A 12,997-nucleotide genomic window follows, 5' to 3' on the forward strand; every position below is an offset into this window, starting at 1 on the left:
ATTGTACAAGGTAATCCGAATGCTGCCCATCATACCCTGATGCAATAAATCAGATTTTTCTTTCTTTCTTTTGTAAGCCCCACTTTGTTCACTTTGGGGTTTGTTGGACTTTCTACACCATTTTTAATGACTCCCAGCTGCATCCTTAAGCTTTCATCAAAATAATGCATATGGAGATTGAGTGGTGCTACATTGTAGTTACATACCATGCCCTTTGAAATTTACCTCGAGTGTCTTTTCCCTTTAGCATTTGCGTAAACTTGGTTCTATTCCCATACAGGTGGAAAACCTTTCTTAAATAAGCACCTCTGAAACTGTGTTAAATAGCGAAACCACTGAAACATGGACACAAGAAAATATACATACGCAACTTTTGACGTCCCTATCGTCTTTACATACTCAATATTGCCCCATGTGCAGGGACAGGCGATTTGCGTGGAAAAAAATAGCAAATTGCACATAACTTTTTTTCAGTGCAAATCATGTATCCCTGTCCATAGGAAAAAAAAAATAGCCAATTGTGCGGTATTGCGCGGAAAAAAAGTTCCTGCGCAAATCGCTTGTCCCTGCCCATGTGTAATGCTATGGTAAATCCACCATATTGGTTTGTTGGGCACAGAGAGTAAAATTGTTTACCTCTTGTATCTATCTGCAAAGGCTGAATTCAAACAATAATTTATATTTTTAAGCTTGAGCATTATAAAGGTTTGTGTGAATTTGCAGTTTGTGTGCATTTTGTGTGCATTATTGACACAAACACTTTGGACACAGAATGATGGCCACATGGTGAAATAACCCATGGTACACTATAATGAAAGACAGAGAAAAAAAGATTTTATCGCGTCTGACGTCATCTGTCAATCAAACTCGAGCACGGTTTGTTTACAAGTGTCGTGATGATGACTTGCTGAACGCGGCGGTATAACTGGGCACCTTATTGTTAATTTTGCACCTTCAAACATACAAACCATCTCAAAAGTTCGGTCTTTATAGTAGGAAACTTCTTTCGCGAAGGCACCATGTCAACAATGCCTAGAAAAGTTGCTTTTTGTCTTGTAAAAGAACGTAATTTTTCGCCATTTTCTGCTATTCCTTTTTCCGACCGGCACCAGATAAATAGGCCTTCCTTTTATGCGCGCTATTATATTAACCTGTGTAAACCAATCAAGCATCGTAATTGATAGTGACAATCTTTTTATCTCTGTCTTTCATTATATTTTGCCCTCCATGAGCTACATACAAACATGACAGAGTTGGTACTCTTTGGGTCATAACTCTTTGGTAGGCAATACCTGATCTTCCCAGGATGGCATAATTGTGTTCTCTGCTATAGTGGTTCTTTGGTTTTGTCCATGGTGGCTATCTGATGTTGCTGCTATTCTTCTTCCAGGTTGGATGGAAAGTTTGACATACGGATCAGGATTGAAGAACATGCCCTTTTTTAGACCTGCAGCCTGTAAACCTGCAAACGGCAGTGAGAAAAAAGACAGAAACGGTACTATTATGAACATTGTTTAAGAGAGACTGTTTCAAGGATTTAAGTATTGAATGATTCATAATGCATAAGAAGTTCACAAGCCTTGGTACTCCTTACTTGTAGTCTTACACGTACATGGTTTTAGCATCACCTATAAAGAGATGTAGCCCTAATGAACAAACACCCTGATCAGCCTAATACTACAATAACCATCACAGCCACACCTTACAGATTCTTATGGTCTTATGCCTCAAGTGCGCATCAAAATGTAATAAATGTATTCCTTTAAATTCACTTTTGTTATGGGTATACAGCATTTATTTCTACAATTGCTTGAAGTGTCTTGTTACAGTAGTGAAAGGTGTATTAAAAATAGCTCTAGATTTTTGTTTTGTCGTTATTACTATGGTAACAGGAATCTATGTTTTTTTGTTTGGCGTTTAAAACATTCTTCATCTTCGTCATGTGCATGCTTCAAAATTTTTCTCCATGCAGCTTCCCAAGGCATAAATCATCAAACTTCAAGCCTCACAAATTTACAGCCAACCACATGACATCTATCTTTCTTTCATATTATTGTATAAACAGCTTCACAAATCACTCTATCATTTAAAGCGGAAATTCTTGACAGAAGGTAGCACTCTTGCCAACTTGAAGCTTAGCATAATCTTATCTCCTGATATTATCACAATCTTGTAACTGACAGCATGTGATATTAGACAGAAGAGACTTAATATTTTTAATCAAATCAAACGCAATACTGACAATTTTCTTAATTGAAATAAGTTATTTGAAATTCCGTTGACCCCGTAAGCTTTAAGACGTGTGTTCTTTGTCAATAAAATTTGCACGTTTCTAATGAAGTGTAATGTAAGTGATTTGCTTATTGTTACTTCTAATTACACAGTTGTCAATCATACAGGTAAATTAATTACGGGTTGTCGATCCAATTCCATGGGAGGTCGCATGTCACTTTTTCCATCATTCAGTCATAATCTCCTGATTTTTACGATACGATCACTCCCGATTCTGATATGTTCTCCCCCTATTTTGATATATATCCACAATGACGTAATCTTTGCCATCTAATCATAGCCTATCCCTGATCCTAAGCCCTTTTAAGCTGAATTAAATTCAATAAGCTTTGCAATAGTGATGCATCGCTTGTCAAAATCGATGTAATTTGTGTCTTTGTACTTTTAACACAACAGACTAGTAATGCATTTGTTACCATGGCTACCGAGGTATTTTCATTTTATAAACATTACATCAAATGGTGTTGGTTTCATGAATTTATACTACTTTTGCAAACAAGTTTACTTGGCTTTAGGCGAAAATTATTCGGTTTTTGTTACTGCGCACGTAAAATAAAGTCCCAACTCACACTCGTGTAAATTCACATAAACATGCGCCAGTCGCGCATTACACAACACACGACTACCATAAGTGCTGCGCCCAACTGCATGCACACCACTCTTTATCAATACATGGTTTTAAGAGTCTTATTTTTTTCGCCAATTATAAGCCATACAAACTTAAGGGGGTACTACACCCCTGCCCAATTTTGTGCCTATTTTTGCATTTTTCTTAAAAATTATAGCATATTGGGGACAGGTAAGATATGTATATTATAGGGGCAAGGACTGCAACTACTGCACTGGAATTTTTTTTCAGCACAGACAACAGTTGTGGAGTTACAGTCAAAAATGAGGGAAAACCAATATTTGATCAATAAATCAATAACTACTTACTTTGAGTTGCTGAATATTCAGTACAGTAGTTGAAGTCCTTGCCCCAATAATATACATATCTTACTTGTCACCAATGTGCTATAATTTTTGAGAAAAATGCAAAAATAGGCACAAAATTGGCCAGGGGTGTAGTACCCCCTTAACTTGATGTTGCTCATAAGACAAGCAATGTCCTTTGACCCAACTTGCAAGAGTAAGTAACATCATTTTGGCAAAAATTATGACTATTAGTCTATGGTTTAGACACTCCTGAAAGGAGGTACATAAAGGGAATGTGATTAGTAAATTGCAAACACGATTGTAGTTGGGGAGGGGGAGGAGGAATGGGGAGAGGGGTGGAGGTACCCCAAACTTGTACTTTGCATCCCCCAGGCAGAACAAGAAAATCACAGAAAACTAATATTTTGGACAAAAGATGCAACATATTCCCATTGTTTTCCCCACCCTAAGGCCTAAAAAAAAATTGTTTGATTGGCGTAACCAGACCTACCCTAAAATTAGGCCTGACCCTAACTTTTTGTTTTATTTTTGCAAAAAAAAAAAATAAAATTTATAAAAATTTATAAAAATAAATTAATTTAAAAAAAAACAGAAGAAAAAAAGTTCCAAAGCCTTTATCAAACGAAATTTACAGCTTTAAAAGTAAAAAAAAAAAAAAAAAAAAGAAGAATCCTGACCTACCTACCCTAAAATTTTGTTTACGCCAATCAAACAATTTTTTTAGGCTTAATTTCACCTTCCCCCACCGCCTCCCCTCCCCCTATAAAATTCCCAGTGCTGCCATTGACAATTTTGTTGCATTCATTCTTCACTGATAATCATGATTCTAATGTGTTGCCAATAAAAATTTAAAAAAATTATCTCCCCAAATCCCTCACAATATCCCCTTTGCCCTTTTAATCTAGTGCTACTAGCTTCCACAAAGGAAGGGGCTACGATGACAGATCTCTTATTATCTATGATATCATCATCACATTGACATCTATCGAGTCAGCAAGTGCGTGAGCCCATGGATCGTAAACAAGCAAGGCCTCGCTCGGGGATGTCCAAGTGACGTCCCACAAGAGATCAACAGGGCTTATGAGAGGTGAGCTGGACTGGAAACATTTCATTTTCAGCATGATTGATCAGCTACAGTTGCTCTAGCTGTAATACCACAATTTCCTTCCTATTATTAGCTAGTTGATGTATTACATGTGCCAACACGACGCTCAAGGCGTACGATGAGAGCAGTCTTATTACTAATTTTGCAAATATTTCTTAAGATATAGTGAAGCAATGCTACACATGTTTGTACTCATTTCAAAATAATTTTCAAGGTTATGTCTATCAAAATGTGAAATTATTAAGGGGTGGTGCAATAATGTGTACCCCTGGGGTGGTAGATTATGGGGAGGGGGCACAGACTTTTTGACAGGCCAAAAAGGGGAGGGGCAAAGATCTTTTGGCAAGCCAAAAGGGGGGCAAGCAAAGAGTTTTTGGCAGGCCAGAAAAAAAAAAGGCAGATATTTAGGCACCTTTTCGATAGTTTTAAATTGGGGGTCTTCAAAATCTGACATGTGTAAGGGGGGAAAGATTTTTTGGCATGTCAAAAGGAGGGAGCAAAGATTTTATTGGCATATCGAAGGGGGGCACGCAATTTTTGACAGACCATTTTGAGTATTCACCACCTGGGTATAATTATTGCACAGCCCCTAAGTCTGATAATATTTAAAAAAATTCTATTATTAGCAATCCGACTATATCTGTCACATGTGCCAACACTATTTATACGGCTAAAAGTCGTATGATGTGAAGATTCTGACCTATTCACCAAAGGCTTTCTCAAGACCTGGGGAAGAAGTTTGTATTCATTTACTGCTAAAAATATTTCATTTCTAAAAATTCTATTATTTAGCCCCTCTTTCTTTGAACAAGTTCATTTGGAATGTTGGATTGAACTGTAAACATGGTTCGTTTCGAACAATTCAAGTGCAAAATGATGTTGATCTCATCACATTTTGACTGCTTCCTTTTACTTTTGAGTCCTCCATCAATTGGGAGCAGACTGGAACCAGGAGCAATTTGTTTTTGAACATTGCTCCTGGTTCACTGTGACTTTACAAGAACCAGGAGCAATTTCTGAAGAAATAGGAGCAATTTTCAAATAGTACTCCTTTTCTGCATACAATACCAGCACTACTGCATAAGTGCAAAACTGGAACCAGGAGCAATTTGTTTTTAAAATTGCTCCTGGTTCATGTGAATTTTACAGGGACCAGGAGCAATTGGTGGCTTTACGAGAGCAAATTTGCTCCCCACGCCCGCTTATTTCAAGGCTTGTTAATATCACATTTTGCTTGTTGTAAAGTCACTGGGTGGGAGCTTATAGGAGCATAGGCAGTTAATGAAATGAATACAGTAATTATGTCTTGTATTGTCTTATGCCCTGCAAAGATGAAGCATAGAGGCCACCACTTCCTTCTTCATTACTTGATGTGAATATGCTTACAAATTCTGCAAAAGCTTTCTTAAGAACTACATGTAGTGATACAATACATGGGCCTATTTGTATTTATAGCATAACACTTCATAATTATTATGGACATAAAATATACATTTTTGAACCTTTTTTTGTATGCAGTGGTGGGTGTAGTGGACACTCACCCTATATGTTGGTTTACCACAGTCAACATGGTCAATACCACAATGTGGTTTTTTTCCCCCAGTCCTTTCAAAAGTCAATGTCAAATAAGTCATGACTCACATTTTTGACAAGCCAAGATTGAGTCAAGTTCACTTCACATAAATATATGCTGGGATGTGTTGTATTGTATAAGCCAACTCAAAATGTTATCATGACATAAATGGATTAAGGGAACAAACCAAAAGTTCCATGATGTCCTAGCTATAAAATGTAACTAGTTTTACTTCACTAGCGGGACACCCGTGCTTCGCGCGGGTCCCCACTAGATGAGTAAATGGGAGTGTTCACTAAAACAGGATGAATTTCCGAACAGGTCATTGAAAAGGTTTTATTTATCTAAATATGTCATGTCCCTTCTTAATTATTTTAAGCTTCTTTCTTTCTTTTTATTTTACCCGTTCCCATTATTTCTTACATTTCCTTTTTGCTTTTTTTTTTTTTTGCTTTTTCTATTATTTTGTTCCCATTTTTTTATATTTCCTGCTTAGCTTGTGATTTCCCCGTACATGTAATTTATTTAATTTCTGGTCTTGTAGTCTTCGTAATGCCTTAATCCCATCCGTACCCTAAACCATAACCCGGCCCCGTAACCGTAACCACATCCATACCGTTTTTCATTTTTTATTTTTTCTCGTATATTGCATCCACTGGTATCTGGCACACAACTTGGCCTATGCGCCCATGCGGCATGCGCGTCAAGTGGCGTGTGCGCCGACGAGCTTTCTGCTAGATGCGTCGGTTGGCAAAGCCGGTACATAGCAACAGCTAGGGGGCTATTATTTGCCCCGAAAAACTCACTTTTTTACAGATTTTGAAGCCAATTCTTGACCGTTTTCTACCAAATAATGTGCATTACTGTCTCGGTATATACTTCAATCTCCTGTATGAATTTGGCAACATTTGGATCAAACCTGACGGAGCCTTTATATACATGCCCACATAGATACCCACATAGATAGATACCCACAACATTCCCCTATTTATAGTACGATAGCTGACCCTCCCTCCCCATCTGTAACTAAACCATAAAGCATTGCCCGGGGTACTCAGTACAAATGACCATAGGGGACGTGCACGCAAACATGGGTAGCATTTTCAGCCTTCTGGTATATCAATGACCCCTTTTTCAAAGCCTATTTTGGTATATGAATGGGTCCTTTTTCAAAATTTTCTCAATTTTTTCAGAAAAAACTGCCCAATTTTTCCTTAATCTAGAAAAAATTTTCAAAATTTTCCCAAAATTTTGGGAAAATTTGTAAAAACTAAGACAATTTTGGGTAAATTCGGCCGAAAATTTTGACTTTTGGTATATCAATGGGTCCAAATTTCTTGAAAAATTGGTATATTTATGGGTCTACTTCCAGTACCCCAGGCGCATTGCATCAATGTTTTTTAAGGGCATAGGAAAAACGTAATCAATATTTTTAACCCCTCTCTATCTAACGGACTAAACTATTCTCTGATCAGCTTGTAAGGCTAAACAAAAAAAATGTTGTGTCTCAAAGCCCATACGCGCGTTTGTTTTTCTTAGCGCTTCCATGTCAGCTGAAACGGCAAATTCATTTTTTATTTTTTCAAAAAAGTTACTTGATTCGATACTCGTTTGTTTAGGTATAAAACAATTGATGTTTGTACTTCAATTGTGTAAGTCAACCACAATTTCATACTGTGTACTTTTGAACACTAAATAATGACATCTTAGTTCAGAATTTTGTTTTAAAAAATCTAAAAAAAAAAAAAAAAAAAATCTTAAAAAAAAATTTTTTTTTTTTTAATAGGCGGAACTCATAACATTGTGGATTGATATAGGATGGTGTACAAACAGCTTGGTGCACAACCTACATGAACTTTGCTTTGCGTATTATTTGACTTACGCACGTTTTATTGAATGAAGTTAACGCAGGCGTATGTTGGGACTTTATTGACGTGGTAACAAAAACTGAATAATTCTCGCCTATTATGAGCTGATAATAGTATAATTTTGTTCATATGACATCATCAATCTTAAGGGTTTTTCCCTAACTGCTCCAATTACATAATAAAATCAAACATCCATGACTTAGTTTCCTTAAATTATCTGACTTGTCATGCCACATTTCCCGTCAAACCAACAAAGAGAAATGGTCATTATACAACCGAGTTCAAGTTCAGTCCATTCCTTGAAAACAGGGTGACAACTTGATTCATAATTGCAGGAGAAATCTGGGGGCAAGGTCTTGATTCCTGCAACCGATAGCAGCCAAATGAAAGTCATGCCAGAGTATCTCTTTTTCCTTAGCGTTTAGGCCTAACTCCACTGAATTAACTTGGGGAGGGGGTCACCATTCCTCCCACATAACAAGTCTGTTTTATCTTCTCAGTGCTATTTTATGCCAGGTGAATGACAATAGATGTTAAATGCATTGTCTAAGTGTACAACACCACAGCACCACTGCTGGGGTTTGAACCTGCAACCTTCCGATTATGAGTCATAGCCTATACTGATGCGCCACCGTGCCCCCAAATGGAGCCAAACCAGCTAGAAAGGTTGCCCTAGAACTTCATCAGTTCCCTTGGATCGCGACGTCCAAACTGCGAGTGCGTAAGTGCGAGCAGAGGTGCATAACAAACCAAGGCACTTCCACCAAGATGAGAAGTGGCGCTTTGTGCCGACATCGATAGGGATATTATGAGGTACAGAACATCATAATACTAATCATGGCGTGTCTGTCCATCCGTCCGTCCATCTGTCCGCGCGCTATCGCGTGAGGGTGGGTCGCTATCGCGTGCTCGCGGTGCGTATCGTGTGCGCGATATCACGTAGTGCGCGTAGTATACCGACGGGCGCAGTGCGAGCATCGGAAAGCATTACAGTGTGGTTAATCGTGCAGGCACGTGCAAGTGCCGTTTTGGAATCCGATGAGATGCACGTCGTGCATCTCATCGGATTCCAAAACGGCACACGTGCAGAGGCCTATTAGTAGTTTAAAAGGTCAGGGCAAGTAGGCCTATATGGGTAACGGGTGTTGAGTAATTAGAGATAGTCACAAGAACCACCCAACCCGAGAACCACAAAATCTAGTGTAGTATAATAGCTGAATTGCTCTTACATTTGCTCAGTAGAAGCATGCCAAAAGTGAAACTTAATTTGACGTGGGAATGATGACCCAGAAGTCCACTTTGGAAAACAATTTCCATGTCGCAATATGATACAGGTGCACCTGTACGAAGTACTATTCTTCGTACACCAAACCAGTTGCCTAGTTTATGCTTACTAATATCCACTTTTAAGCCTAAGTATTAAAGCTTGCTTTGCATATCACTTGTTTGAACATAAGTAAAACAATTAATATGACATACCGTATTAATTTACCTCATCTTGTGTCCTCAAATTAAAAACACAAAAACAGCAACAGGTGTACTATTCCGTAACAGGGTAAACCTTGTTTTGCCGCTACAACTGCATCAAGTCAGGGTTGCCAAAAAATTTCAGCCCGAATCGCGGGTCAAATAATCGAAAAGTCACCCAATTTTTCTCTTTACCATTAGTTTCTATGGGGCAGGAAACTATTGTTAGTCGCGGGAGCCAATGTTGAAAAGTCGCCCAAATTTTTTCTTAACCATTGGTTTCTATGGGACAGGAAATTGTCGAAAGTCGCAGGAAAAATCTTCAAAAGTCGCCCAATTGGGCTACGAAATCGCGGGTTTGGCAACCCTGCATCAAGTGCTCAACACTCTCTGTTGTATTTAATATGAATGAATCTATTGATTATAATCAACATTATCTATTACAGTCTATTCATCTTGTTTACTTAAGACTTGTTGAACTTGGGACTTAGTAATAGTTTACACCTGGGTAAGAAGTCATCGCACTTTACAGCTGCTACCACAGAAGAACGGCACTGAGCAACAACAAAAAAATAACGGGGTCAAGCCAGGATCACGCAATGCTACTTCCAAAAAGCAAGCAACTGTAGTGATAATGTATAAAATGCATTTAGTGTAAATAAAACTGAGAAAATTGGGCATGAAGGCAAATAACTGCAAATAATTGAATATGAAAGAAGTAAGTCACGATGCGAGTAGCATAAAACGCTGGTTATTAGGACAAAGACTTACAGACTCAACAATGCAGAAACTCCTGAAACAAACCATATGCCATATTAACCCTAACAGTCCCTGTGCTTTTTGGCTGAGGGAAATGAAAAGAAAGAAAGAAAGAAAGAAAGAAAGAAAGAAAGAAAGAAAGAAAGAAAGAAAGAAAGAAAGAAAGAAAGAAAGAAAGAAAGAAAGAAAGAAAGAAAGAAAGAAAGAAAAAGAAAGAAAGAAAGAAAGAAAGAAAGAAAGAAAGAAAGGAAGGAAGGAAGGAAGGAAGGAAGGAAGGAAGGAAGGAAGAAGATGACGAGAAACATTGTTTTTTCCGCCCCTGTTTTGAATAATTTGCTCTTCGCGTTGTGTGCTAAGGACAAGACCAGGGATAGCAGACCATGAATGTGAATGTTGCCCGGCCAACAATTTCCTGTATATATGATTTTGGATGATTACGCACTCGGATCTTGTGGGATGCTTGGACTTGCAGTTGCCTTGTAGTGTAGTATTTTGTAGTATTGCAGTGGCGGATTTAGGGGGGGCTTTTTTACTAGCAAAGGGCGCCGCCTAACTTAGAAGTAAAAAAATGAAAGAAATAAAAAAATTGAACAAATTCGCCATGAACAGCAAACAATGGGCCAAAACCGTTGAGTTTTCGAGGGGCCTTAACACCATTTTTTCGTCGTCGACCAAAAGGCGCCCCCTCTATCAAAAATTCCTGGATCCGCCCCTGTATTGAGTACGGTTAAGGTTAAACCAAGCCAAACAACAAACACAAATGAAAGCAGGCATCAAATTTTAAAAAAAAGTTAATACAAATAAACAAACCAATCCAATCCAAGCCAAACAAAACCAAAAGAAAATAAAGCAAAATAAAACAACAAGCAGCTAATACCAACCATCCTTTTTTATGTATGCCATCACAAAGACATCTCTGCAGCAAGTTCCTATCAGAAAAACATTGCTATCACCCTGGAGGGGTAACCAATCAGAAATGTGAGTGAAAAGAAATAGAAAAAAATCCCTTTAAAAAGGAGTGTGCCAATGAAAGATGATTACAATGAGATATATATTTCTTTTTATATAAATATATAAATTTTGAAGTGCAAAGATTATGGTAGTTTTGTAACCACACATAAATAACATACATGTCACAAGAATGTAAAGCAGTGCAGAATATAAATGTAGAACGATTCCTTCTCATCCCCACACACTGCTTAGCATATATATAGTGCGAAATCTATGGTTTGAAATCACATAACGTGGTTGGTCCTGTATGTGTACACAACAGTCATTCCATGTGGTTGTTTGAGAGAAAGAGGACTATCCTTATTTGATACCAGCATCTTATGTTCCAGGACCATGCATGATTATGTAAAGTCGTGCAAAAATATAATGTGGATTTCAAATTGAATAGCTGAATACATGTTGTTGATAGAAAGTGGCGGATCCTGATTGTTTCTTAGTTATTCTGAGTACTCTGTTGTAATTATCTGCAATAAAAATTCCTTTAAAAAGGAATAGGGCGAGCAAATGAGGAAATGTCAAGATAAAGGTGTAGTTATTTTATTGTTTGAACCGTTTCTATAATTCGCATTGATCATAATGAGTATGTTTTTACGTGCCTCAAATGACAAGGACTATTTAGCTCATGATCTTGCAATGAGACTGTACAGTGTATGTACAGTGTAGCCTATTAATCTAATCATTTTGACTATTTAATTCTGACCATGTGATTAAAACAGGCTTTCAGATTGGTGAGGGGCAACCTAGTATGATGCATGCAGTACATCAAAGCCCCAATAAGATTTCAAAGTTAATATGGCTGTAATTCAAACTTCAAACTTGGGACAAAAGAAATGTAAATGGTGTTAGAAATGTCAATCTGGAAACGTGAAAGAGATACAAATATTAAAATCTGATTGTCCACCACCACAAATGGGCTGTAATGTCAGCTTTTTGAGGTATTGAACATTGAAATCATCCTCAAAATAAGTTTTTTTACAATAATATATTACGGTATATGCAGGCCTGAGAGTGTATCTTTGAAAAAATATCTGTTTTTAGCTTTAAACAAAATCTGAAATTATTTAAACCATACATACTTTTGTACACAACAAGTGTAGAAAAATATCTGGAAGTTGATAAAAATCAGGAAACAGATAAATATCTGGTCTCTCACACTCCTGATTACTTGTCCCTGTTGCTTGTTTGAAAGGTTGTAAAACATCAGTAAAAGAGTTGAGAATCCTTTGACCAGAGCTCAGTACAAGCTCTGCCAACATGCACATATATGTGGATGGTCACAAATGGTCACACATTTGGACTGAAAACCAGTTCAATGTGATGACACCAAGTTGCATGACATTTATGGGTTTATGACCATGAATCATTTCTTGGAATCCACACACACATTTAATTTACAGAAGTAATGCGTCAATCACTTATGGTCAATTACGGTCAACCTTAATCATTTAAAAGTACACACACAGTTTTATTATCCATTCATAAACACGATATTGATTCCATATCTTAATGATAATACAGAAGGTATTAATCAGGCATGAGAATGACTTTTATGAAAACTGCCTGAAAAAACATGTGAATTCTGCCTTAAAAGGCCAAAACAGGCTGAAACAGAATAAAAATGCATAAATTTGGACAACAAAACTGCCTGAATTCAGGCAAAAGCCTGAAAATTCTCATGCCTTTATAAATAAGTTCAAACAATCATTTTCAAAGAAATTCAAAGTCTACAAAGATGCTTGAATGAATGAATGAACATGAATAAGCTTAAATTTCAAAATATGACACCTTCCGACACGTTTGAAAGATATCATGGATACATGTTTAGGAATGATTTTTATGCATTTTTTACATTTTGCTAACTCAATCAGCCTCTGCTTTACCAGCTGATAATGCCTCACATTTAGAATTTAGAAGTATGCAGACGAAAAATGAAATAAAAATTCCCTTTAAAAGGGAAGGCCAGCCTCAATGCAGAAGAGGTCTTGT

The 12,997-nt window shown here is 37.3% G+C and overlaps 1 protein-coding gene across 1 annotated transcript in view; it reads right to left on the bottom strand.

Moving 5' to 3' along the window:
- LOC140151000 (E3 ubiquitin-protein ligase HECW2-like) overlaps window positions 1-12,997 on the bottom strand; it is a 132,168-nt gene that overhangs the window by 59,529 nt on the left and 59,642 nt on the right. The window contains 1 exon segment of the mRNA XM_072173187.1: window positions 1,293-1,462. Coding sequence (XP_072029288.1) covers window positions 1,293-1,462 — 170 coding nt within the window.

The sequence above is a fragment of the Amphiura filiformis genome, chromosome 4, assembly GCF_039555335.1.
Source record: "Amphiura filiformis chromosome 4, Afil_fr2py, whole genome shotgun sequence".
Lineage (NCBI taxonomy): Eukaryota > Metazoa > Echinodermata > Ophiuroidea > Amphilepidida > Amphiuridae > Amphiura > Amphiura filiformis.